This window comes from Mauremys mutica, chromosome 4, assembly GCF_020497125.1.
Source record: "Mauremys mutica isolate MM-2020 ecotype Southern chromosome 4, ASM2049712v1, whole genome shotgun sequence".
Taxonomy (NCBI): domain Eukaryota; kingdom Metazoa; phylum Chordata; order Testudines; family Geoemydidae; genus Mauremys; species Mauremys mutica.
In genome coordinates this window covers 13,536,257-13,563,423 of record NC_059075.1, presented here as the reverse complement: position 1 = coordinate 13,563,423, position 27,167 = coordinate 13,536,257, and the positions used below count along the sequence as shown (strand labels likewise).

At 38.5% G+C, this 27,167-nt stretch overlaps 1 protein-coding gene across 2 annotated transcripts in view; it reads right to left on the bottom strand.

Annotated features, from left to right (window-relative positions):
* Positions 1 to 27,167, bottom strand: part of PPM1A (protein phosphatase, Mg2+/Mn2+ dependent 1A) — a 50,632-nt gene that overhangs the window by 6,394 nt on the left and 17,071 nt on the right. The window contains exons 1-5 of one of the 2 annotated variants that reach the window (XM_045013556.1): positions 16,858 to 16,960; positions 15,542 to 16,395; positions 13,014 to 13,131; positions 7,202 to 7,310; positions 2,044 to 2,101 (exon numbers count right to left, since the gene is read on the bottom strand). In XM_045013556.1, the coding sequence (XP_044869491.1) occupies positions 2,044 to 2,101; positions 7,202 to 7,310; positions 13,014 to 13,131; positions 15,542 to 16,375 (1,119 nt within the window). In that variant the 5' untranslated portion in view covers positions 16,376 to 16,395; positions 16,858 to 16,960. Of the gene's footprint in view, positions 1 to 2,043; positions 2,102 to 7,201; positions 7,311 to 13,013; positions 13,132 to 15,541; positions 16,396 to 16,857; positions 16,961 to 27,167 lie in introns of those variants that run through there. The other variant, XM_045013555.1, reaches the window with a different exon arrangement.

Below are 27,167 nucleotides of genomic sequence, written 5' to 3'. Positions count from 1 at the left end.
GGGTGTTCCGGTCAAAAACCAGACGCCTGGCAACCCTATTCTCAACCCTCTTGCTGTAAAGAAGGCTTAGACTCCAAGTCACACCACTTACTGAGAGTTAAGATTAAATTTAAAAGAAATTTAAACATGTTAAGATTTGGAAAATACACACAGGGCACCCAAAGCAACCTAAATTCTCCTCTTGTAATGACACGAGGGGAAAATACTTAAAAAACTATCGTTAAAAATCAGTTTGCCGGAACCATAAACCCTAAAATGGCCATATGGTATCACTACAGGGAAGAGTTAAGGTTGTTTGGGAGTCTTAATTGTAAATTTCTATATTTTAATATGTTTAGATTTGTTTTAAGCGTAGCCTTAACTCTGAATTATCTGAATTTGCAATACTTGGTTCTTGGATAATTACAACATCCCTGTAATACACTTTTATCTTGAAGTTATTAAACTATCAGCCTTAACTCCATTTTAACGTAGTTTTGTGTGTCTTGGAATGTCCTTATAATAAATTATGCTTAATCAGCTCTTCTCTTTCCCTCCTTATACTTATTTTTTCATCCTCTTTTCCCTCTGCACAAAGAATTTAACAGAAAAAAGTTGAATGAGGAATACTGGACTGCCCATCAGTTTTACTGATCAGAAGTTGTCAGCAAGATTGTGTTTACACAGTCAGAGGCATCACTTTAAGAGGAAAGAGGCTTCTGTTTAAAGTATGTCTGAGCAATGCCATCTCTTGCTACTTTAGATTGGTGGAGCTGATGTGGAGCCCTGTACTCCTTATTCAGCTGTTAAGTAGAATTTAATAGGATTTTCTCTTTTTGCAGGACCGGAGAGAGAACAGTGGTCATGAGAATTAAAATGAATTATTCACTTTTAAAAAATTATGATTTGTAAGAGTAATGTCTAAGCCTTCCTATGGGACTACAAGCAGTAGAAGGCAGAAGCTAGAAAGGACTAGGATAGGCAGGGTGAGAATCTGAGGTGACCATGTTTGTCAGAGCACATGGATAAAGAATTAAGTCAGCACCAAGTCAAAGTGCAGAAATTTACTTACTGACAACATACTATGCAAATTCCTGTACTCTGACTATTAGATTTGCCTACTGTACATTTGCAGAAGAATTATATAATGAATGACTGCATATCATCCTTATGCAGGGATAATTCCATTTTACTTATAGATATGGGTCAATTTCTTAGAAATGAGGAGACAAGAATAGAAGAGGATTGCTGTAAACTAGCAAATAAAGCTTAAAAACCAACTGTGTGGCTTCTGTTACACCAAAGCATTTGCAAACTGCATTTCACTTATATAATTTTTTGTTAATTAAAAAAATAAACGGTATTAGTTGCCAGAGACATTAAAAAGTAATTGCTTTCTTTCTGAGACACAGTACTCCCAAGAATTTAAAGCTGTTGCCACAAAGTGGTTCAGTTGTAAATGGAGTTACAGTTCCCATTTTATTATTGAATTTTCACTATGAAAAAATATATTAGGGAAGTTACAGCATAATATAATCCAATGATCAGAAAATTATGTTAACTGAACTAGAATTGTAAATATGCTAATCATAGCAACTACTGTATTAAACTACTAAGCACCCAGCAGAAAGTTACAAGAAAAACACTTTGGCCTGTAATTCGGGGAATTAAAATTTCACAAAAATGATATCTTAATGAAAAATATTTTAACACCGATTTCCCACTATCTCTGTGGTATCAGGGATGAACCAAATAAAATTAGATATCTCAAAACAAGACAATATCTGCTACTAGTGGTGGGATCTGGCACCAGATGTGTGGAAATGAGGAGACAGAATACAATCAGACTTTCAAGTCTTGAACTGATAGAGGATAAGAACAAATGAGAGTTCTGAAGGTTCAGATGAGGGAAAGGTGGGGAAGAGAACTCACAGGGCACAGTCTACAGACCACACTTTTGGAAAAAATCCCTCCCCCTTCAAAGAGCTGTAGTAGGGGCTGCACAAACAGGCTGAAAGATTTCAAAGGGTAGGACGGAAATGATGGGAGAATGAAAGTACTTACAGCATCATCATTTCTATAGGGGTTCAGTCTGTTATAAACAGCTTCAATCACACTCCGTCTAAACCAAAGTAGAAAACAAAATGTTAAGGATTTTTTTAAATGAAGTCAGACATTACCTAAATGCAGTCATGACGTACTAAAATGCAAAACCTTAAAAATGGTAAAAAGATTCAAAATGTATAGAACTTCAGTTTTTTGCAAATAAAGCTGCCATGTTTCCATATAATTTATGCAGTGCTCTCTTTTGGATTCAGGAAGAGATAGTTTAAAAAGGTAAACACTCCTAAGGGTTTTGCCAACAAACTGGAAAATTACATATTTGCATACGAGACTTTTCAATTAGACTGTCTGCTCCTGATATACTGACAGGGGCATGCCCACATTTTGTCTCTGAAGTAATAAGACAAGGAGGTTACAGAATGATGAGCAGTATAAACAATATGCATGTGTGTGCTTGCAGGATATGGTGGCAGTAAACAACATACCATTGATGTACAAAGAATTTTTTTTCCCCACGAGAGATCACTGTATTTGTATTTTCTGAATACAATTTTTAGTATGCCCCTTAATGAAAGCTCTGCATTCTTAGTTTGATTTAAGTTAGTTTCCATTATAAATCTTGTTAGGTTATTTTATTTTTTATTTTTTTTATAGAGCAGTAGCAGCTTCCTATTACATGCCCAATTTTCAACTCCCTTTTACAATTATCTCCAAAAGAAACCAATCTCAACTTAAAACAGAAATTTTGTATAGTACATCTCACCCTGTAACAGAGATATATTCCTGGGGAATTTGGAAAAATCAGCAAATGAGTTTATAGTGTGTTGAAAATGTACCTTTTGTTCATGCCTGAATTTTTAATTTTTATAATCTCTGACAAAACAGCTTGGCTTTGGTACTCCTCCTCTCCCCTTTTTTGTGCCTTGCTGATTGCACTTGGGGTAGTGGATGAGGAGTAGAGGATTAATTACAAAGATATATAATAAAACATAAAAATAGCTTGTGATCCCTGTTTACCCAACTGTAGGGGAAGAGATTAACAAGGGGTTTGTTAGAGCAACAATACTAAAAAACAGTGGAATGCTAAGGAAAAGAGGAAGCACTTGCCTTCCTCAGCAAGCATGATATAACTGAGAAAATGAAGGTCTAGTACAGGTAAGAGATTTGTAAAGACGTTTCTCCTGGATGACAGGGTTTTTTGGGGAGAGGGGTGAGTGGGGGATGGGGGACAGTTGAAGAATGCCTCGGTTCTTACTCTATACAATAGGGTCAGGTGGAGAAGTGCTCTGCACACATGTTCATGCCTTAAAGTGGCAGAATGTCATCCTCCCCCTTGTCTTTCTGTTAGTCATGATTGCAGACTGGGCTACACTCATAATGAGCTGTTTTAATTTTTTTCCCCCAATACTTATAAATATAAACTGACCTATTACTGACTCCAGGCATATGTTCAGGGATACTGTAGGAAATACAGGAAAATGTAAAGGGGTCAGGTATCCTGGAGGGGCCATGTTGGTAGCATGTTAGCAAGGGTGTGGGCTGGGCTGGTGTGTCTAGTTTTGGAATGAGGGACTTTGGGTGAGGAATAAGCATGGAGATCCATGATAGGCAGAGAACAGCAAAACAGACAAAGGAATGAGGAAGATCCTAATCAGCACATGCACTTCCAAGAATCACCTAGTAACTTGTGGGCAGCATAAACAAGGCAGGGATTGATTATATGGCCATGAGTAACAATCTGGATCTATCACCTGCTCATTTCCAGACATCCTAATGTCTAGAGTTCCAAAAGGTGTACAATTTTTGAAGAGAAAGTAATACTGTTTGAGGGTATTGCTGGACTCCACTGAAAAAATTTCAGCCTTGGTTTTTTAAACCAAATTTTTTGCTTCCAATTTTAATAATTAACTTCAGCATGATAAAAACATCCCAATAATAATGCTGTCTCTGTGAAAAGATTCTCAAAGAGAAAGCAGCTAGCTATGCAATGTCAGAAACCTGAAATTTAATCAGTAAAATATTCTAAATTACTCACATTCTAAAAAAGCGTTTTATAACTAAAATAATTGAGAAAATCATTTCCTTTAACAGAACATGGTAGTGCAACAAACCAAACACCACCAAGGACTTTTTCAGAACCCCATCATTTTGACATCTAGTCAATTTTTATTTTAAAAAAGTGTTTTATAAGTAGTTTCAAGTACTACCACTGTCCTTGATTTCCCTTGAAAAATGTGTGGGTCTACCATAACATTTCTCTCTTTTTTGTTTAAAATGTCTTTTCCTCCCCCCTACTCCTTTGCTGTTCCAGATAAACAAGGAAAACAGCAAAGCTGACTATCAAAAAGTGATATTCCATGCACAAACTGAAAAACAGACCCCACTCTAATCTTTCAGACATAATTATCTCAGGTGTTACAAGTAGACAATTTTCAGATAAATGTGATTTTCAAATTGACAGCACCCCTTTGAGTTACAGTAAGGCCCAGTTCAGTAACTTAATTAAGCACACATTTAAAAGTTAAAGGTTTCAGAGGGGTAGCTGTGTTAGTCTGTATCAGCAAAAACAATGAGGAGTCCTTCTGGTACCTTAGAGACTAACAAATTTATTTGGGCATAAGCTTTTGTGGGCCAGAACCCACTTCATCAGATGCATGGAGTGAAAAATACAGTAGGCAGGTATAATATACTGCACATGAAAAGATGGGAGTTGCCTTACCAAGTGGGGGGTCAGTGCTATCGAGGCCAATTCAATCAGGGTGGATGTGGCCCATTCTTAACAGTTGACAAGAAGGGGTGAGTATCAACAGAGGGAAAATTACTTTTTGTAGTGACCCAGCCACGCCCAGTCTTTATTCAGGCCTAAATTGGTGTCAAGTTTGCAAATTAATTCCAGCTCTGCAGTTTCTCGTTGAAGTCTGTTTTTGAAGTGTTTTTGTTGAAGAATGGCCACTTAAGTCTGTTATTGAGTGTCCAGGGAGACTGAAGTGTTCTCCTACTGGTTTTTGAATGTTACAATTCTTGATGCCTGATTTTTGTCCATTTATTCTTTTGCATAGACTGTCCGGTTAGGCCACTGTACATGGCAGAGGGGCATTGCTGGCACATGATAGCATATATCACATTGGTAGATGTGCAGGTGAACGAGCCCCTGATGGTGTAGCTGATGTGGTTAGGTCCTATAATGGGTGTCCCTTGAATAGATATGTGGACAGAGTTGGCAACAGGGTTTGTTGTAGGGATTGGTTCCTGGGTCAGACATCATGAACTGATGGTAGGGCAACTCCCATCTTTTCATGTGCTGTATATTTATACCTGCCTACTGTATTTTTCACTCCATGCGTCTGATGAAGTGGGTTATAGCCCATGAAAGCTTATGCCTAAATAAATTTCTTAGTCTCTAAGGTGCCACAAGGACTCCTCGTTGTTTTTATTTAAAAGTTAAAAACAAACATTCTTAAATCCCCACTGACTGAACAGGGAATGGTTTCTTGAATCTGGGCCTAAGCTGCTATTGCATTTGTTCATTAACTAGCTAAATGCCTGCATCTCAGAGTAAACAAATCAGTGTATTCTCAGTTACACAGTTGATTTCAGGTATTGCAGATATTTCTTTAAAACAAGACCAATGAGCCATAACAACTGGTTTGCAAAATGATCACACACAAACACGCACAAGAGAATCCTGAAGTTAGAAACACCAACATGGGATGGGAGTAAAATAAGTCAATTTTTAGTCTCAACACTTACAGTCTACCTTAAAATTAGTTGCAGTCTAGATTATTTAAATCAACCAGATAGTGCAATTGGGTAACATATACTGTGTCCTATAAACAGATTAGTAACAAACAGAACAGATCTAACATCTTAGGATGATGTAGCTCTGCTGCAACACAGGTAACTGTCTCCCATAAAAAGGTGTCTGTTTTCACTACTTTCACTAGCACCATAAAAATATTCTTAAGTCAGGTGCAGCAGGATAGACTTGCTCACAAGCCCAATAGAAGAAAAAAACAGCTAGAAAGATGAGTCAGAAGAATGAAACACATTCCAATTTAATGTTGCAATATTTAGATTTGCCAAATGTACTAACAATACCTCAGACTCAAATGATGCTTCAAAGAAAATTAAATATATTCTAAAAATAGATCCCATTCTGACATCTCATACTGCCTGCTCAGTTTTCCTTTTTTTAAACACTGATACATTAGCATGAAAACAAGGTTTTTACTTCTTTAGAAGTTCATTTGCTCTGGAGTCTAGCTGTTTATTGCTCACTGGAAGTCATAACTCTGACATCACAAACAGATAATTTATCATAAAGACAGCTAAAAGAAAACTATCATGCTTAAGCAAACACCACACTATGAAAATGATAAAATTTGAAATAGATGATTTATAATGTATTCATATTAAATACATTTAAAATAGAAAAATATTGATTCGTGAGCAATCTATACTAAAATTGCTTGATTTACTGGACAGAGGAGCTTGAGATTTGAATTCTTTGACAGTTTAATGCTAATGTATTAAACTAGTAAGTCTGTTTCAGACTATTTCTTCAAGACAACAAATCAAAATGAATTTGTATAAAGTTTTAAATTCAATCCCCTGCTTAGCCAGGGTGAGGCAGTAATTTCCTTTAAAGGGATAATTAGCTAAACAGCTCATATGTAATTCTAAAAAAAGAGGTATACATTTAACAAAAAAGCAAAAGCAAAGAAAACTGCCAAGTGAAGCATTAAATGCACTGAGTAATCGCTGTTTGTTAACAAAGTACATAAACTACTTTTCAAAATGAGCCATTATATGCATTACATTTCCCTTGCATCTTAAAAAGTAAAAGCAGTAAACATTTTAAAGTTACAATTAACAGAGGAGGCCACCCTTAAAAGCAGTCCATTCTTTCTACAACTATAGTTTGATGTTCACATATTTTTAATTTTAGAAACTATCATCCACAGTCAACCACGGTCTTGTTAAAGGATTTCTTTCCAAACTTAAAACAGATCAAAATGCGAAAGATATTAGTTGAGAATGGATGATGCCCTTTTGCTCCCCATAAACCTTATTTCAATCTATTTATTTTTAAGAGTGGCCTTACAAAAAGTCTCTGTTAATTTAGACCAAAAGCACATTTACACTAACGTAGACTCACTTGCTTGCCAATTCACCCCCTGGCGGGAGGTTTGGGATGCTCTCAGTTGCTAACGTACGCATCACGTGGACTAAGTCTGGTACTCCTTCACCCTGCTTCTTTATGATCTCTGGGAATCAGAAGTACTTTTTTTGTAAGTGCAGTCCAAATTTAACTTGAAAAGATTGAAACACTCAGTTTTATCAAAAAGCAGTATAACATTTTAAAAGACAGCATTTACCATGTTGGACACTGTCTGTAATCTTTGGTGCCATAACAAAAAAGCCAGTGTACCTGTAAAAAGCTATTGGATATTTGACAAAAAAAAATACCAACTACGATCTGTTCTTCACATAGTTCTATACTTCCAAAATCTTAATCATTTTGATTAGTATATTACACAACAAAGGGTATCTTAACAGGTAAACAAATTAGGTAGTTCTAAATAGGCTTCACTAGAACATAATTATTGTATTTTGCCAATGAAACATCCTGTGAAAAAGCCAGGCTTTAATGTCAAATTTTTATATGAATTGATGTTAAAAGGTTATTGCCATGGTAGAAAATATATTTGGAAGAAACAAGAAGTTAGGTGTTTTGTTTATAATATGCTTTATATAGTTATACCAGATTGCATAATATTAACATAAAAATATAAAAAGTCATTATGCATAAACTGACAAGAGCCAAGATACGACTCCGTCCTTAACTCACCAAAAGGATATTTCAACAGCAGGTGATTTTACATACAACAAACCCAATCCACCTCTTCATCATGTAAGCAAAAGAATCTCTGAAGTAGCCATCGCAAAGTGTGCTAAGAATAAAGTTACAGATAGCTAAACTTCTCAAGCCTCATCTTCTGAGGTGTTGAACACACACATCTGAAGCTGAATTTAAGTTAGTTATCAACTTGGGGGGGGATGGGGGGGGGAAATCAGACTTCTTCCAGTTTTGTGAAATCCGTTAAAAAATTTTACAAGGTAAATGAGAATTGTCTACTATCCCATGACATTTAAATTTATATAAATTTCTCAATACACTAGAAACTCCTTCAAAAGACATTATTTAAGAAGGATATTTTATTAAATAATCAGCTTGGAGTTGTTCATCTCCAAGTGGATGTCATGGCATGTGTACAATAATGTGCATGTACAGTTAAATATTAATTATGTAGTAAAATCTTTCCAAAATTTATTTGAAAAAAAGTAGTTTGAACACATGGAGAACCCACTTCCAATTTAAATATTTTGACAATTTATCTTTTTATCTCAAATTCTGAAAAAAATAATCAAGATGTACACTATTTTAAACTCATATTGGTGAGTTAATGGCACACTAAAGTGTCTAAAACCAGTATACTTTCCTTTTAAATAAAAAAATAGTACAAATTCATGAACTGATTTGTGTGCACGGAACAGGTTTTCTGGGCTGCAACCTTCTATGCAAAAAGTTTTAGCCCAATTTGCAGCCAGATTCTATGCAAGTAATAGACACTGGAATGCCCTTACTTGGGCCTGGTCTACACTGGGCGGGGGGTGGGGTGGGGTGTCGATGTAAGATACGCAACTTCAGCTACTGGAATAGCGTAGCTGAAGTCAACATATCTTATTTCGACTTACCTCCCGTCCTCACGGCACGGGATTGATGGCCACAGCTCCCCCGTCGACTCCGCTACTGCCGCTCGCCCTGGTGGAGTTCCGGAGTCGACGGGAGCGCAACCGAGAATCGATATATTGTGCCTAGACGAGACAATATATCGATCCACGATAGATCGATCGCTACCTGCCGATCCGGCGGGTAGTCTGGACGTACCCTTGCAGTGGAATAACCAAATGTCAAAATTTGCAGCACAAAGTATTAGCTGTTTAGTTCTACATTTTAAGTAGGAAAGAAATCCATGTGACATTACACATTAGGCAAACATCTCAAAACTCAAATGTGCCACTTTCTCAAGAACTATGGCCAAACTTCATATTTTACCATCTAGCATTTAGTAAAAAGAATTCTAACACTCTTAAATCTGAATAAAAAGCAAAGATCTCAGATTTGGTTCGCCAAGTTCCTTTATTGTGTAATCTTCAACATCTAGCATATTCTACATCATTCTAAAGCTAAAGTTCTGCTGTACAAAAATAAAGGGATTTATAGTTTGCCTAAACTACACAGTTTCACAACCTAAAGCTGCAGTACATTTAACATACAGTCACCACTAAATGAATACATTTATACTCGGAGAGAACTATAGATACAGTCTGAAATAACACTGATGACAACAAATGGAACCAATCCATTGCTTTTTTTTTTGTTAATAAGTATTAAATTCTCTTTTGTTTCAATGCATCTTGCATCCGTTTCTCTTTAACCTACTTTGAACCTTCTCAATGTTTTCACCATTTAAGACAGTGGGAAAAATGTACTTACACTAAAAATAAAGAATTCAAAATGTATCTACTTATTTCCTGTTTTGAATGGAAATTTCATATAAAATTATTAAAAATCTAACATTTCAGGTTTTGCTGAAAAATGGCCAGTTAATTTAAAACTATCCAGTTCAATTAATTCCGTGGATTACATGTATCTAATAACCAGATTTGTTATTGTGTTAAGTATATATATGCTACAAAATTTGTTTTAAAGAATGGGGCAAAGAGTTTAAGGAATGTTAATTTAAAAAAGAGTCAAACCAGCTCAGTAACTGGAGTAATAGTGCAACTAGAGTAATACATCTGGGAATGATTGATTAATCTTTTCCAGCCAGCAAGTCTTCAAAATCTTTTAGAAGCAACACTGATTTATTGGAAAGGGATGGCATGAAGATGTTTGGCCACTCATACTTCACCTCCTGTTAGACATTTTCAGCTCAAAATGTGCACCACAGAAGTGTCCAACATTGATGCAAGAATGTAGGCTAAAGGAGTGAAGGATAGTCTGGTGTAAGGGGGAAGAGTAGAAACCTGTATCAGCCAGGTTTTTTTATTCCCTTTTGTTGTTCAAGATGGCCATCAATACATGGCCTTCTTTACAGCACTAACTACAACAAACTTTAAGACAAAAATATTAAAATAAGATTTTACTGCACATTATGGGATGAAAAATGCTTTTATGTAACTGATCAACAAGAAAATGAGGTTAAATTATATTTTAATATACATTACTTGGACTATGTTTGCTGATCAAACTGCCTATTTTGTTATATAACTGCTATGTACTGCAGTGCTCATTCACAAAATTTCCATTTTATTGGATTTTAATTTTCTAAATTAGACATTACAGACGTAAAAAACACTTTCAGAATTTCTTTACATTTACCAATTTCTTCAACTGAAATTGTAGCTTTTAAAATTTTAAACACTGCATTATTACTAAGGCATTTCAAAATAACAGTAGTAAGATTATTGAGCACAGTGTTGAAAGTTCCAGCAATGGCTATATTAGCCCCACCTCAGTAGACAATACTGTATATTAAGTTTCCAGCATGAAACAATATTATTTTAATTGCATAAATATGGTTAAGTTTAATGTAATAAAGTGACATTGTGGCTTGAGTTTCCCTTTCTCACATATAGTCCCAAAAATTTCACTCATGCTAGTAAGGGCTGTAAGTTCAGAAATTATGTAATGTTATAAACTGCTATAAGGTTGCATTTTTTGCTTATAATAAAAAGTGTAAATACTATTTCTGTGTGCATTATCAAAGGGAAAAAATGTTTACATCCAAGAAAAATAACTTTAAAACAAAGTGTGGACTCTAAAGGGGTAGCAGCAATATATTTTTCTAAATGTGTCCACTGAATTAGGATTAAAGTGCTTTATATCATGTAAATTTCCCCCATTCACACAAAAATGAAGTTTCACTTGTCCCTGAAATATGTTATTTCTAAAAACGCAAGAAACTCAGCAACCAAACAAATGCATTGTTCCCTACACCAGTGGTTCTCAAAGCCGGTACGCCGCTTGTTCAGGGAAAGCCCCTGGCGGGCCGGGCCAGTTTGTTTACCTGACGCGTCTGCAGGTTCGGCCGATTGTGGCTCCCACTGGCTGCGGTTCGCTGCTCCAGGCCAATGGGGGCTGTGGGAAGTGACTCAGGCCGAGGGATGTGCTGGCCGCCGCTTCCCGCAGCCCCCATTGGTCTGGAGCGGTGAACCACGGCCAGTGGGAGCCACGATCGGCCGAACCTGCAGAAGCGGCAGGTAAACAAACCAGCCCGGCCCGCCAGTGGCTTTCCCTGAACAAGCGGCGGACCGGCTTTGAGAACTACTGCCCTACACCATAACCTTATGCAGTTCTAATACTTAGGATCTTCATTCAGCAATATCTGGACATGATGTTCCCATTCCATCTACTGTAATACACATAGGCCAATGGGGTCAGTTAACAGAGATGCAACCTTAACTCTAAGACCATGGTATATTCAAGTTAAGTAAAATCTCCAAGATTTTTAACAGTTAAAAGGGAAAAAGTTCATGAGGCATTTATATAATTCATCAGTCACTGATATGACAAACCCTAAGAGCTGTGCATATCATGCCAATGCATGTTATTAGGGACTCTTACCCTGGATATTAGTAACATGATATATTCATAATAACCAATTAAAATCTAGATCCTCAATATGTTTCCATTTGAAAAATATTAATTTCATCTATGTACTAAACTGCATGTATACAGTAAGTGTTTTAGGTATTTAGGAAATTTAATATTTAGGAGATCTGAGCAAATCAGGGGTAGCTGCTTCTTAAATCTCAGTCTCTGCTTCAGTTTTTAATACCCAAAGGCACTACAGTCCAGGTAAAACATAATTTAGTATTTTTGTAAAGTCAACACGTTTCTAGCTATATGGCACAAAGTGCCTGAAACAGTTCCACTTCTGTTTCCCTTTTAAAATTTAAAAAACACAAATATAAATATAAATTGCTTTTTAAAAAGTTACTGGCAGGATAGTACGTTATATGCCTGGCTTCAGTTCAGTATGAATGTTTAAGGTTTAGCTATAACAGAAATGTTGATAGGCTTTTACTCTTAAATATCATATTAGCAAGTGCTATTATGTTAACAGTAACATTGCTGTGACCCTTAAATCATCATACAATATACTTATTAGGGCCATGTAATTGAATATAGCTTTACAGAAAAATGGCACTCGAATTACCATCTTCAAAAATATGCTGCCAGATTTCATTCAAATGCACATGCCAGGAATCAGAATTTACTGGTCTGAAGTTAGTGACGCCAATGGAGTCATCAAAAACTTTGAGTACAAGTAGATTACTTTCCTCTGCCATCCTAAATAGAATCTCCAGGGCCATAAACTTCTGCAGTTTCTGTTTTAGAAGCATTTTGTCATGACATACAGCATACATCCAACAGAATACAGGAGTGCCTTTTTCAGAGATGTACATGTAGGCTACATCTGCACCTGGAGCTAAAGGTGTGATTCCCAACTCATGTAGACACACTCATATTCGCTCAAAAAATAGTAATGTTGCCACAGTGGCAAGGGCAGCAGTGAGCATGAGCAAAGGCTATCCATCCTGCCTATGTATCTCAGGGTCCAGGAGCGTTTGTACTCCGCGTACCTAGCCTGTGCCACTGTCCGATGCAGCCCATACTACCACGGCTACACTACTATTTTTAGAGCACTATCTCAATGAGAGCTAGTACGAGTACGTCTATGCAAGCTAGGAATCACACCACCTAGCTCCAAGTGCAGACAACCTAAACATCCAATGGCACTTAAAGGTTTAATAAAAAAAACCTACATGTGTTAGAGTTTAGTTGTTTGGGGGATTGCTTAGAAACAAAGCTACTTATTTTTTTTTAAATGATCCACCTTCTACTCTGCTTTCCAGGTACTTGTCCAACTCTGCCTCTCTCTTCACCGCCTCTGGCAATACCTTTGGTGCATTTGGAAAACAGATCAAAATCACACTCATGTTGTCTCGACTTCCCTGGTAGGGAGAAAAAAACCAAAAACAGTTGAGACAATACCCTGTATCCAATGAATAATACATACTCTGATTTTATTCCACATCCATATCAAAGCAGTTTATAATTATTTAAAATAATTAAAATAAAAATTAAATTTAATTTAAAATAATTTAAAAAAATAAAATATTTAAAATAAATTGCTAATCATGTGAAATTAGAACACTTTCTTCCGTCATACCATTAAATAAAAAATTGTATCATTTGCAAATAACACTGTTCAAGAAGTCTGCATGTTGAGTATCATTCAGTACAAACAAGCTTTTAAATATACTTTAACTTTTTTCTTCACGATTGATGTTTACAATGAGCCTATAGATGACTCCCATCTTGCTGAATGCTGAAATTATTTGCAAAACTAACAACATGGGAGATTTATTATTGAGATTTATAAAACCTGTTTCCATCCTGCTTAAATATTAATATTGTTTGGAGGGAAAGGTTACATTAGTTGTAGGTATATTAAAATGCTTAAATAGGAACTCTAAGCTATCTGAAGCCAGTTATAAAGAAAAATAAAAAAACCCAACTTAGACAACTAAAAATATTGCTAATGTCAAATGTGCATTTTCCGTAAATGACAGTTCCCTACAGCTGGCCTAAGGGCCAATCATTAAGAAGTAGTATATGTAACATACACATTTTCATTTGCACATGAGACATATTTCTCACTATGTAAACTTTTAGAATAAAAGTGAGCAAAATAAGCACAACTTTAATAAAATACTTGATGGCAGTACTGTACAACCACGCCTTGCAGAAAAAAGTACTAAATATTGATTCAAATGATTTTCCAACTGTTCAAGGCCCTATTCTGCAAACTCTTACGTAGATGCTGAACTTTAAACACAAGTAGTCCTATGGAAGCCAATGAGACTACTCATGTGAATAATGGTAAGCACGGATGCAAGTATTTGCAAGATTGGTGCTTAAACCATGCAGCTATTAAAAAGCAGTATTATCCTGTGGTATTTACATTTTCCAGACTAGCGCAGCTGAAATTATAAATGAAAAATTGGCAGTGAATGAAGTTCAACTTTTTAAAATGATAGAAAATATTTATGCAATGTTGTTGTAGCAATGTTTGTCCCAGGATATTGGAGAGACAAGGTGGGTGAGGTAATATCTTTTATTGGACCAACTTCTGCTGGTGAGAGATACCAAAAGAAGAGCTCCACAGAACTCCAGTATCTCTCACCAACAGAAGTTGGTCCAATAAAAGATATTACCTCACCCACTTGCCTCTAGAAAACTATTACATAGTTAACAGGGTCATTGTTTCACACTTCTTTAGTATTGGTGTCAATACTAATGATGTTATCTTGCCTTTATTTACAGCTTACATATCAAAGCTCAGTTTTATAAATAGGATTAAATGCTTGTCTAGGGAAAGTTAAAACAAACTATGAAATTTTAACAATGTTCAGTCTGTCCTATTGAGCAACAGAACCACCTTTCATTTTGTTTATAGAAACATGCAAATTCGGACTCATTGCATATAAAAACAATCACAAAATCTGTATTCGTTAAGTAAAAATTGTGCCTGTCTTCTTGAGCAGATATAATTAGTTGGACTCTTGGACATCAAAAAGCCATACAAAATAATTTGCAAGTAATTGTATAATAAAATATTTTTTTATGCAGAAGTAAAATTATATAAGGAACAATTTTAAAAAATCAGATCAAAGATTTCAGTAGTTAATTGAAGTTCTTAATTTTAGAAATCAAAATTCAGTCATTTTGCAATGGTTTTGGCATGATTCAAACATAAATGCTACATTTCTCAATGACAGAAGAGGAAAAAATAAAATTGTTTATGCCCTTTATTTACTTTTTTGTAAGGTATAGAAGCAGCTTATACATTTTTTCCATTTCCTTTCTTTAATCTTAGAAATAGTTCATTTCTCCTCAGCTACTAAATTTTCCACTCACCACCAATTCTCAAGTAATTCAGCCTCTATGCGAAACGTGATACAAGACCTGATATTTCTATCAAATGTTTTAAAATCCATTTTTTATTACATTGTGAAACAGCAAAAAGGGACTGTTTTATTTCCCTTGGTCATTGTTTAAAAGTGCCAACTGATTTGCAATAGATCACAACATATTTTTACATGATTTAAACTCCTAACCAAATAAGGAAACCTATTATCAAAGCTTACGTGCCCTTATTATTTGCTGTTCCTAGTTATATCCCCAATGGCATTCTAGTAAGTGGCATCATATAGTTATTGTTACAAAATTGTACAGAAACTAAACTTCAGCTACTCTATAGATCTGAACTGAAATTTATCTTCATCTTGTTGACAACAGAAAAACTCCTACTACTGTACTGAAAACATAATAGGTTTCTCCTCTTAAAATTCTGGCTACCTTGTACAAGCAGGTGTCGACTATCTCATTGCAAACTTTCTCAAGGTCATCAGTGACTTCAAGTCTTGATCTTACAAAGTCACAGAGCTCTTCATTTCCCATAACATCCCAGATACCATCACAAGCCAGTATGATAAACTGATCATCTTCTTCTGATCTCTCAATTTCATAAACTTCAGGCTCAGGTGAGACAAGCTGCTCTGTAGGGCCTTTCCCATGGACACATTTGTAATCAAAGTCCCCAAGAGCTCTAGACACAGCAAGAGAGCCATTCACACGTTGAATCATTACAGAACCACCTGCATTCTGTATACGCTCTTTCTCCAGTGGATTACTTGGTTTGTGATCTTGTGTGAAGAAGTGAACCTTCCTGTTTCTACAAAGTAAACCTCTTGAGTCTCCACAGTTGATGAAGTAAGTGTGTTGAGGAGAAATCATGACACCCACCGCTGTTGACCCACTTCTATCTGCGCCATGTTTCTTCTCAGAGATTACTCTCATATGTTCATCAATTTGCAGAAAACCTGTTCTGATTCCACTCTTTACACTTTCCACAGAGGGTGGTCCATCGGACCCTTTAAAATCCTGGTTGCTTGTGATGTGATCTAATAAATGCTCACAGCAGTATTTGGCAACCTGGGATCCAGCATGCCCATCATATACCGCAAAAAATGACCATCCATCAAGTCCATTTGGCAAACCAATAACAGCTGTATGTGCATCCTCCATCTCAACTCGCCAACCTTGCATACTACTTAGCCCATAACGTAGCCCATTACCCTGCCCTTGGGCATTATGCTTCTCCATCTTTGGCTTGTCTAAAAATGCTCCCATGATGACTTGTTCCTTCAGTTCTAAGGAAAAAAGAATATTATTGTTAAGCTATTTCTACAAAACAAGTAACCATTTAAACATGTTACTAGAAACTATTAAATATAGAAAATGTTACTTAAATAATATTAAGGTAAGACACAAATGAAGATGGGAAATTAAAATTGATGGCTAACTTTTGGTCCTTAATTCAATATTTTACATCATAATGAGTTAACTAAAACGTCAGCCTTAACTCTGAACTGCCTTATTTTGCATTTGTTGTTGATTTAAGTAAGGACCTCACTACTAATTGAGTGTACTCTGTATGTTTTTGTAAATATTTAAGCTGTAACCATGCATGAAGAAGGGTTTACACTAGTTTAGCATCTGTGGTTTTCATCAAAACACTTGTAGAGAAAATAAGTATAACAAAAACCACCATTCAAACTACTTTAACTAGCATAGACATCTTAGACTTTTGGTTAGTTTTTACAGCAACTAATTTCTCAGATGTCTATTTTATGGTCCAGATATGTTTAAAACGTCAAACTTTCTGTGTGCTTATACTTCAAGGAGGAAAACTACCTTTGACATGTTTGCAGAAATCTGTTTGGAAATAAAATTACAAGTATTAGAAATTCACATTTCATATATGCAGTAAGCACATTTTATTTTAATATTTTCTTTATTCATTCTTATGTGGGCGCAGAGAACCAAGCATATATTTATGCCCAAAAAACACTATTATGCTTTTAAATAGTGTAAATCAACTGGTCTATCTTGACTGCTCTGTACTCTCACACCCTAGCCATTCGTCTTGCCCTTTTAATCCCTACCAGTTTAACTACGTAGTCATTAAATCACCCAAATCAGCTCAAATTTTACATGCTCTGAAGTTTTCCACCATTTGGACTGTGCAACCTGTCGTGGTGCAACACAAAATAAAGAAAAGCTGGAAAAATCCTATTCCACCTAATGATTGATACACTAAGCATAAAATTGACTAGGAAAGAGTCCCCAACTTCAGGGTGCCCCAGGTCCAAACGAGGCTGCTATTCTGACAGAACATTTCATTTGTGTGTGTTGCTTTTCAAGGGGTAAACACGCATATAAAGGAACTGGTCCACACTGTCTTAAAGATGACAGCAACACTTTATTCCAGCAGAACATTACATATCTCTAAGGAACAAATTAATCCTGGTAGCTTTCCAGATAATTTCTACCCCCATCCCCACTCCTTTGGAAGCGAAACATGCATACTCCAGCTCACACAGCCCAAGAAGAAAAAGGGATAAACAGTGAAGTAGCAAAATTTACAGATGATACAAAATTGCTCAAGATAAGTCCAAAGCAAACTGTGAAGAGTTACAAAGGGATCTCACAAAACTGGGAGTCTGGGCAACAAAATAGGAGATGAAATTCAATGTTGATCAATTCAAAGTAATGCACATAATCCAAACTATACATACAAAATACAAATGGGCTCTAAATTAGCTGTTATCACTCAAGAAAGATCTTGAAGTCATTGTGCGTAGTTCTCTGAAAACGTCCACTCAATGTGCAATAGCAGTCAAAAAAGCTAACAACGCTAGGAACCGCTAGGAAAGGGATAGATAACATGACAAAAAATATCATAATGCTACTTTATAAATCCATGGTACACTCTGAATACTATGTGCAGTTCTGGTCACCCATCTCAAAAAAGATATTAAAATGGGAAAAGGTACAGAAGGGCAGCAAAAATGATTAAGGGTATGGAACAGCTTCAATATCAGGAGAGATTAAAAAGACTGGGACTTTTCAGCTGGGAAAGGGACACCTAAGGGGAAAATATAATAGAGGTCTATAAAGAAGGATGTGGATAAATTGGAGAGAGTCCAGCAGAGGGCAACAAAAATGATTAGGGGGCTGGAGCACATGACTTATGAGGAGAGGCTGAGGGAACTGAGATTGTTTAGCCTGCAGAAGAGAAGAATGAGGGGGGATTTGATAGCTGCTTTCAACTACCTGAAAGGGGGTTCCAAAGAGGATGGATCTAGACTGTTCTCAGTGGTAGCAGATGACAGAACAAGGAGTAATGGTCTCAAGTTGCAGATGGGGAGGTTTAGGTTGGACATTAGGAAAAACTTTTTCACTAGTGGGGTGGTGAAGAACTGGAATGGGTTACCTAGGGAGGTGGTGGAATCTCCTTCCTTAGAGGTTTTTACGGTCAGGCTTGACAAAGCCCTGGCTGGGATGATTTAGTTGGGTTTGGTCCTGCTTTGAGCAGGGGGTTGGACTAGATGACCTCCTGAGGTCCCTTCCAACCCCGAGATTCTATGATTCTATGATTCTAAAATCATGAATGGTGTAGAGAAAATGAATAAGGAAGTGTTATTTACTCCTTCACATGAACACAAGAACCAGGGGTCACCCAATGAAATTAATAGGCAGCAGGTTCAAAACAAACAGAAGGATGTACTTCTTCACATAATGCAATGTCAATCTGTGGAACTAATTTCCAGGGGATGTTGTGATGGTCAAAAACATAACGAGGTTCAAAAAGAATTAGATAAGTTCATGGAGGGTAGGTCCATCAATGCCCTGGGTGTCCTTAGCCTCCAACTGTCAGAAGCTGGGACTGGATGACAGGAGATGGATCACTCGATGATTGCCTGTTCAAGTTCATTCCCTCTGACGCACCTGGCATTGGCCATTGTTGGAAGACAAGATGCTTGGCTAGATGGACCACTGGTCTGATCCAGTATGGCTATTCTTATGTTCTTAGAGTATTTACATTTGATCTGAAGGTGACAGTATATTCAAATATACCTATATGCTGCCTATGAACAAAATCCTGTATATAGCCATATCTACATTACAGAATTAAGTTGATTTAAATTACGACAATCATAAACCACTGTAATTACATTGCTTGTGCATATTCATACGATCCTTGTGTCAGCGCAGCGCATCCACAGTTGGTGCTCTAGCACCAACAGATGGAGCAGTGCACTGTGGGTAGCAACCCACTGTGAAAATCACCACCTTCTCCTGCTAGGAGTTCTGGGAAGGGGTCACAGTGCACCATGAGGGCAGGATCATTGCCCCATGATGCAGTTTTTTCTGTCTCATAATTCCCAGGGCTTCTGACTAGGTTATGTGCTGTTTTTCAACTGCTCCCATAAACTTTGCACCCGTCTCTCTGCCTGAAAGCATGGATCCTGCACTGCTCACCAGTCTTGTGATGAACGTTATGAATGCAACGTGCCTCATCCTGCAGTATTTCATGAAACAACATGTTTCTGGCACCATACCAGAGCGGTGGTTTGCCTCCCTTGCTGTCTGGTACACCTGCCTCAGCTCCTTGATCTTCACATGGCACTGACGCGTATCCTTTTTGTGCCCCTTCTCATCCATGCCACGAGCAATCTGCTCATAGGTGTCAAAGTTCCTACAGCTGGATCAGAGCTTTGACTGCACAGCCTCCTCTCCCCACAGACCCAACAGATCCAGCAACTCCGGTGCACTTCCTGCAGGAGTGCGTTTGATGCAGAAAGCAAGCATTGTCAGCTAGGAAGATGCAAGGTGAGCTGTCCACACCGAGCAAACAGGAAGTGGAAATTTCAAAAATTCCTGGGGCTTTAAAGGGTGTATACCTGTGTACCTGCAGCAGAGTAGAAACCGCTTACCAGTAGTCACGATGGGCATTGTGGGACACATTCTGGAGGCTACTTAGGGCAACATAAGCAAGAGCACAATATATACTGACACTGTGTTTCTCTAACTTCGTCGCAAAAAGCTCTATGCCGCTTGTTAGGTGGTTTTATTAGGTCAGCATAGCAGGAGAATTAAATCAGCAGGAGAAGCATTATTGAGTGTACACCTCCCCAGTTTTGTCGACAAAAACTGACTTTTGTCGACAAAAACTGTGTAGTGTAGACAAGGCCTATGTATATGCATTTGTAAAAATATACGGTACATTTATTTGGAGCTGCAGTGGCCAAAGTGCACATTTGTTCTACATTATTTAATATAAGAAATATAGCTAAAATTATATTAACACAATATTCTGGATTTGAACAAATTAATTTAAAAAATTATTCCCATAGCAACTGTAGCTAAGGCATGCACAATGTATATACTGTTATCTAAGTCTTATAAGCATATACAAAATATTACACATATGAAAAGGGTCATGCCACAATTGCTAAAGAGTATACCATCTTGACAATGCATTTCTCTCTCCAGCATATCATCCCACTGAAATCATATACTGACCTAAACCCCACTCATTTATAGTGTTACAATAATTCAAAAATAGAATTATTTCCTAGAAAACTACAGCTCATTTATTCCACTATAACATTCCTTGAATGTTTTGGAATGAACTTCAATAGTATAAAAAGTATTAATGGAATTTAATCAATTCAATAATTTCAAGTTTTAATACAAGACTTGAAAATCTGAGTATAAAATAAGAATTTGGAAGAGTAATTTCATGTTTTGTAAAGTATTTCTTACCTCTTGCTACTGTGTAAACCATTTTCACAAAAAGGAAAAGTGAATATACAGAGAATACAGTAAAACTGACTATACACAAAGTGCTTGTCAAATGCAAACTACACAAACTAGATTTTTTCCTCTAATCTTTAAATTACAAGGGTTTTAGGAGTTAACTTAACAGAAATAGAAACAAAATATTCAGACAGAGGTGTGCTTTTTAAGTTGGTGTTTCCCTTTTCATTAAGGTTTTTGTATACATTTTTGAAAGGACAATGTCTTTGACTACGAGACCTTTTATTAAGACAGACTGACCATATACAACTTTAGCAATCCTCAATGGAAAACTGTTCAGTTAATTTTTGGAGTAATCTATCTACCCCCACTCCAGTCAAGTTAGTTTCATCACCAAAATGAGGGTAGGTCAAAGCTCTTGCTATCTTGTCTAGACTAGAATTTAAAGGTGAGATGATTGCATGTGTTTGTTAATATATTTTTTAAATCTAATGTAGCAGTAAATATAATCAGACTGGAGAATAACCACAATGTGGTTGTGGAACTCATCCTAGGAAATTTAGTTATTCAGAGCCTATAGCACGGGTGGACAAACTACGGCCCGCGAGACTGTCCTGTCCGGCCCCCGAGCTCCTCTGAAGAGAGCATTAGATGAAGGCATATATGGTTTATCATGTTTTTGTGAAAGTATGATTAATGACAATGTCACTCTACATAAAATTTTAGTCAACAGGGAAGTTCTTCACTTCTGCTCCAAGCTGGCTTAAAAAAATATAGATTTGCACCTAGGAAACTTGCACCTAGGAGCAAGATGCTAAGCTTTCAGTTTCTGCAGAATTTCAGCTTTCATTTAAAAAATAAATTTCTGCAAATAAATTTCTTGCAAAAATAGCTTTAGATTCAGCTAAAGCACTGTCTTTCTGAGGGCTAGTCCACACTAAGAAGCGGGGTCGAACTAGGGTACGCAAATTCAGCTACGTGAATAGTGTAGCTGAATTCGAAGTACCCTAGTTCGAACTACTCACCTGTCCAGACGCCGCGGAATCGAAGTCCGCGGCTCCAAGGTCGACTCCGCCACCGCCTTTTGCAGTGGCGGAGTACCGGAGTTCGAACTATCGCTTCCGGAGTTCGAACTATCGCGTCCAGATTAGACGCGATAGTTCTAACTCCGAGAAGTCGAACTCACCGCGTCGACCCGGCTCGTAAGTGTAGACTAGCCCTGAGTCTGCAAACAAAGCTACAATGCCTCTGCTGACATTCCTAGTTTTCCCACACAGTGCAGTAAGCTGAAATATACAGGACTCTGGTCAGTATGACTACTGCTACTCAAAACCTTGTAGGAAAACAGTAAAACAACAAATCATGTTAGTTTAATTTGATTGATTTAGGATATCTTATGACTAGCAACAAAGGCAGATGAGCTACTTATGGAGAGCTAACAGAGAAGAAGACAACAATCCAAAAAGCAGAGATCATAAACAAGATTAAAAGGCTTTTTTTTTGGTGGGGTGGGGGGTGCTAACAAAGAAAACTGCAATTTTCTCACCAGAATATTGCCCACACTTTATTGTTTCCACCACCCCATATCATTTCCCAGCATATCCCACTAATCATTCAAATATCAGTCTCTAGCCAGTAAGTCCCTGGTACATCTTTCACTCATTCACAGAGTTCTAAGGGCTTACCTTAATATAGAAGTTGCACTGGTTTAACTAAATTGGTATAAAATCACATCTTTAATTAGACTGGTATAACTTTCTATGTAGATCCAATAGCCTAAGTGAGATCACAAGTCCTTTATGCAACAACATAGCTGTGACAGAAGTCTGAGCCAGACTTGTGCAGTAACAGAGGATCTTAGAGATGTATGTCCCTGTAGATGCTCCACTTCAGGTGTCTGTGCCTCCTGGCACCGATCAGAGATTTATGGCAGCAGTGTCCACACAAGTCGGATGTGCACAGTAGGCATCTCGTGGTGCCGTTGGTGCCACGTCTAGCATGTACACGACCCGAGCCCTCCAGTTCCTTCTCTACCGCAGACTCCTAGTGGTGAATTCCGAAGTAGAGGGGAGGAGGGCAGGTAGTGGAGCACATACAGGGTCACACATCTCAAAGAACCTCAGTTATTGCACATAGTGAGTAACCTTCTCTTCTCTGAGTGCAGTCTCTGTGGGTGCTCCATGTCAGATTCATTTGCGTTGTAGAGGTAAGTACGGTTAGGCCAACTATGGTGTCAGCTGCGGAGTCTTGAGTGACTGCATAGCGCTCAGTGAATGTGTGGACAGAGGCCCAAGTGGCTGCCCTACAAATCTCTAATATCGGAAAATCGTTGAGGAACACTATCGAGATAGAAACAGATCATGCGGAATGCGCTCTGATATGCGTAGGAGGGTCAGTATTCCAAATACGATAGCACTGTTGAATGCATGTGGAGATCCATTTAGACAATCTCCTAGTGGATATTGCGCAGGCTTTTGAATACTTGGTAATAGAAATAAAAAGTCTAGGGGATTTCCCGAAAGGTTTGGTCCTTTCCAGGTAAAACGCTAATGCCCACCTAACATCCAAAGTATGTAAAACGGCCTCCATTGGAGTGCCGTAAGGCCTGGGATAGAACATGGGAAGATGGACTGGTTGGTTCATATCATAGGTTGATGTTATCTTCGGTAGGAATTTTGGGTGAGGACGTAGCATGACCTTGTCTTTGAAGAATACTGTGTAGGGAGCATCGGCCATGAGCACCCCAAACTCACTCATCCGTCTGGCAGAAGTAACGGAAACCAGAAAGACCACTTTCATGGATAAATGCAGCAGGGAACAGGAGGCTAAGGCCACGTCTACACTACCCACCAGCAGGTAGTAATCGATCTATCAGGGATCAATTTATTGCGTCTCGTCTAAACACGATAAATTGATCCCCAAATCGATGCCCGTACTCCACTTTGGCAGGAGGAGTAAGCGGAGTCGACGGGGGAGCCGCAGAGGTCAACTTGCTGCCGTGAGGATGGCCAGGTAAGTTGAACTAAGATACTTCGACTTCAGCTACGCAAATAGTGTAGCTGAAGTTGCGTATCTTAGATCGATCCCCCCCTCAGTGTAGACCAGCCCTTAGGGTTCAAATGGTGGTGTGGTGAGGCATTTCAACACCAGATTGAGTTCCCAGGCTGGAGTAGGTTGGCGAACGTCTGGGTAAATGTTCTGGAGACCTGGGAGGAAGCATTTAGTATTTGGGTGCGCAAAATTGAGTTCCCATCAATCTCATGATAGAATGCAGTAATGGCCGCAAGATAGACTTTGATCAAGCTCATTGCTAAACCAAAGCATTTCAGTTCCAGTAGGTATTCCAACACTACTAGTAGTGGTGCTCTGGAGGCAGTCAAGTGTTTTTCTTGATACCGGGAGGAGACTCTCTTTCATTTTTGAAGGCAAGTATGGTGCGTGGTCACTTTCTTGCTGTTTAGTTACATGGTTAACTTGTTCTGAGCAGGCTAGTTTGCCATTATGGAACCATGCAGATTCAGCAGAACATTTGTGGTTCATTATGGATGCAAACAAGTCAATGAAGGGAGTGCCCCATGGCGGAAAATGGAGAGCAAGACTCTCTCATTCCTTTCCCTTTTATGGTCTTAAGAGAAGTACCTACTTAGCGTGTTCACCATCGCATTCTGACACCTGGGAAAGTAGGAGGCCAAAATATTTATGCTGTGGTGTATGCACGAGTGCCAGAATTTCATGGCTTTGGCACACAGTGAGTTAGATTGAGCCCTCCCCCCCCCCATGTCCACTGGCTTAAAACATGTGGGCAATGTTGTCAGTGATATGTGAATGAATTTGTTCTTTATGTGAGATAGGAAGTGTCTGCAGGCATTGTGGACCTGCGTGTAGCTCTAATAGATTGATATGTAGCTGAGTCTCCACAAGAGACCATTTGCCTTGAACCGTGTGCTGATGTATGTGGGCACCCCAGCCAATCAGCGAGGCGTCTGTCATGATTACTACTGATGGGGGTTCTTGTTGGAATGGAATGCCCAGGCATATATTTTCTGGTCTTGTCCACCAATGTAGAGAGTCCAGGGCACAGGGTGGTACTGTAAGTCGTTTGTGAAGGCTGTGCTTGCTGGATATGTAAAACGAGCTCTACCAGCCCGGTAGGCAGCGCATATGTAGTCTTGTGTGTCGTACTACAAACGTTGTGGCTGTCATGTGTCCTAGCAGTTGCAGGACAGTTTGAGCCAGTATTTGAGAGCTAAAAAGAACAGGAGTACTTGTGGCACCTTAGAGGCTAACAAATTTATTTGAGCATAAGCAGCTGACTCTTACCTCTGAGAGAAGATTGGTCAGAGTTGTGAATCTGTTCAGGGGCAGTGATGCTTTGGCTTCTATGGCATTGAGATGTGCCCCGATGAAGTCCAGTTGTTGGACAGGGATTAGAGCGGATTTTCGTTCATTTATCTGTAGTCCTAGATCCCTGAATAGTGTGACCTTTTGTACTAAGTCCAGTGCTTCTTGTTGAATTGGGCCTTTGAGAAGGCAATCATCCAGGTAAGGGAAAATCATTATTCCCTGTTTGCACAGATGTGCCGCTATCACTGCTAGGGTTTTGGAGAAAATTCTTGGTGCAGTGGATAGGTCGAATGGTAGTACTCTGTACTGGAAGCATTCGTGTCCTACTGTGAAATGCAGGAATTTCCTGTGAGCCGGGTGTATGGTAATATGAAAATAAGCATCTTGTAGGTCGAGGACTGAAAAACAGTCCCCCTTTTCCAGTGCTGGAAGTATCGTGCCCAGTGTCACCATTTTGAACTTTTGAGTGTGTATGAACTAGTTGAGTTCCATGAGATCCAGGACAGGTCTCCATCCCCCATTCTTCTTCTGGATCAAATAGTGGGAATAGAACCCCTTTCCCGTTTTGCAAAAGTACTCATTCCATGGCACCAAGTTGTAGAAGATATTATGACAAGAAGTTGATCAGGTGCTCATGAGAAGCGTCCCTGAAGAGGGAGGGGGGGGGAAAGGAGGGTTGGTAGGTGGTCAGGAGGTAAAGGGGATGGTATATCCCGATCATACGATCTCTAACATCCATTGATCCATTGTTATTGAAGCTCAGATGTGGTAGAAAGGCCATGTCCAAAGCATGGGGACAGATTGGGTGAAAGCGCTGCCTGGTGAGGGAGGTCATCCAAAATTTCAGAATTGTGGCTTGAGTGGATCCAATTGAGAAGTCGACAGTTGAACTTGAGATGCTCTCTGTCACTGTGACCGTTGGTGATGTTTTTAGTTCTCATATTCCACTGTTGTTGCTGTTGGTTGGAAGAGGAATCCCTGTTCTTCTGATACGGCTGGTTTAATCTTCTCTTCGCAAGTGGAGTGTAGATCCCCAAAGTGTAGTGTGGCTCGAGAATCCTTCATTAAGTGGAGAACCTCGTGTGTCTTGTCGAAAATAGCTTTTCTTGGTCTAAAGGTAGGGCCTCGATCTTGGTTTGCAGTTCTTTATGTATGCTAGAGGATTGTAACCAGGATACCCAGTGCATAACTAAGGCTGTAACCATGATTCTGGCTGCCATGTCCATGATGCCCAAAGACACTTGGAGGGCTGTTTTAGCTACAAGTTGACCCTCGTTTACAATGGCCTGGAATTGTGATTGTCTCTCCTCGGGGAACTGCACTGTCAATGAGTTGAGTTTCTCATAATTATCATAATTGTATTTGGCCAGCAAGGCTGAATAGTTAGCGACTCAGAATTGTAATGTCACCAAGGAGTGAATTTTTCATCCAAAGAGGTTGAGCCTCGTGTTGTCTTGCGGGGTCGAAACTGTAGTTGTTTGTCACGTTGGTTAGCAGTGGTGATCACCAAAGAGTTCAGAGGCGGGTGTGAAGAGGAAGTCCACCCCTTTGGCAGGGATGTAATACTTTCTATCGGCCCTTTTGCATGTCAGCGGAATTGAGGCTGGTGTCTGTCAGACTGTCTCAGCTAGTTCCAAGATCACACCATTGATGGGCAGGGCAATTTTGGAAGTAGATGCAAGTTATAAGATTTGTACCAGCTTGTGCTGGTTTATCTGCACTGTTCCTAGAACTGTTTGAAGTCATCCGCCGAGGTAGGCAACAGTGGCATGATTGCCTCATCCGGGGAGGAGGAAGTATTGTGAGCAGGAGATGTTGCTTCCTGATCAGTGGCTGTTTGTGTCTCATCCCCAACATCCTGAGCCTCCATTGGCTGCAGAGTGGGAGACATGGGATTAGACCTCAGCTCACCTCTATGAGCCATGGGTGGCCTGGTGTGGGGTCCCCGGTAAATTGCCCAGGGTTCCCAATA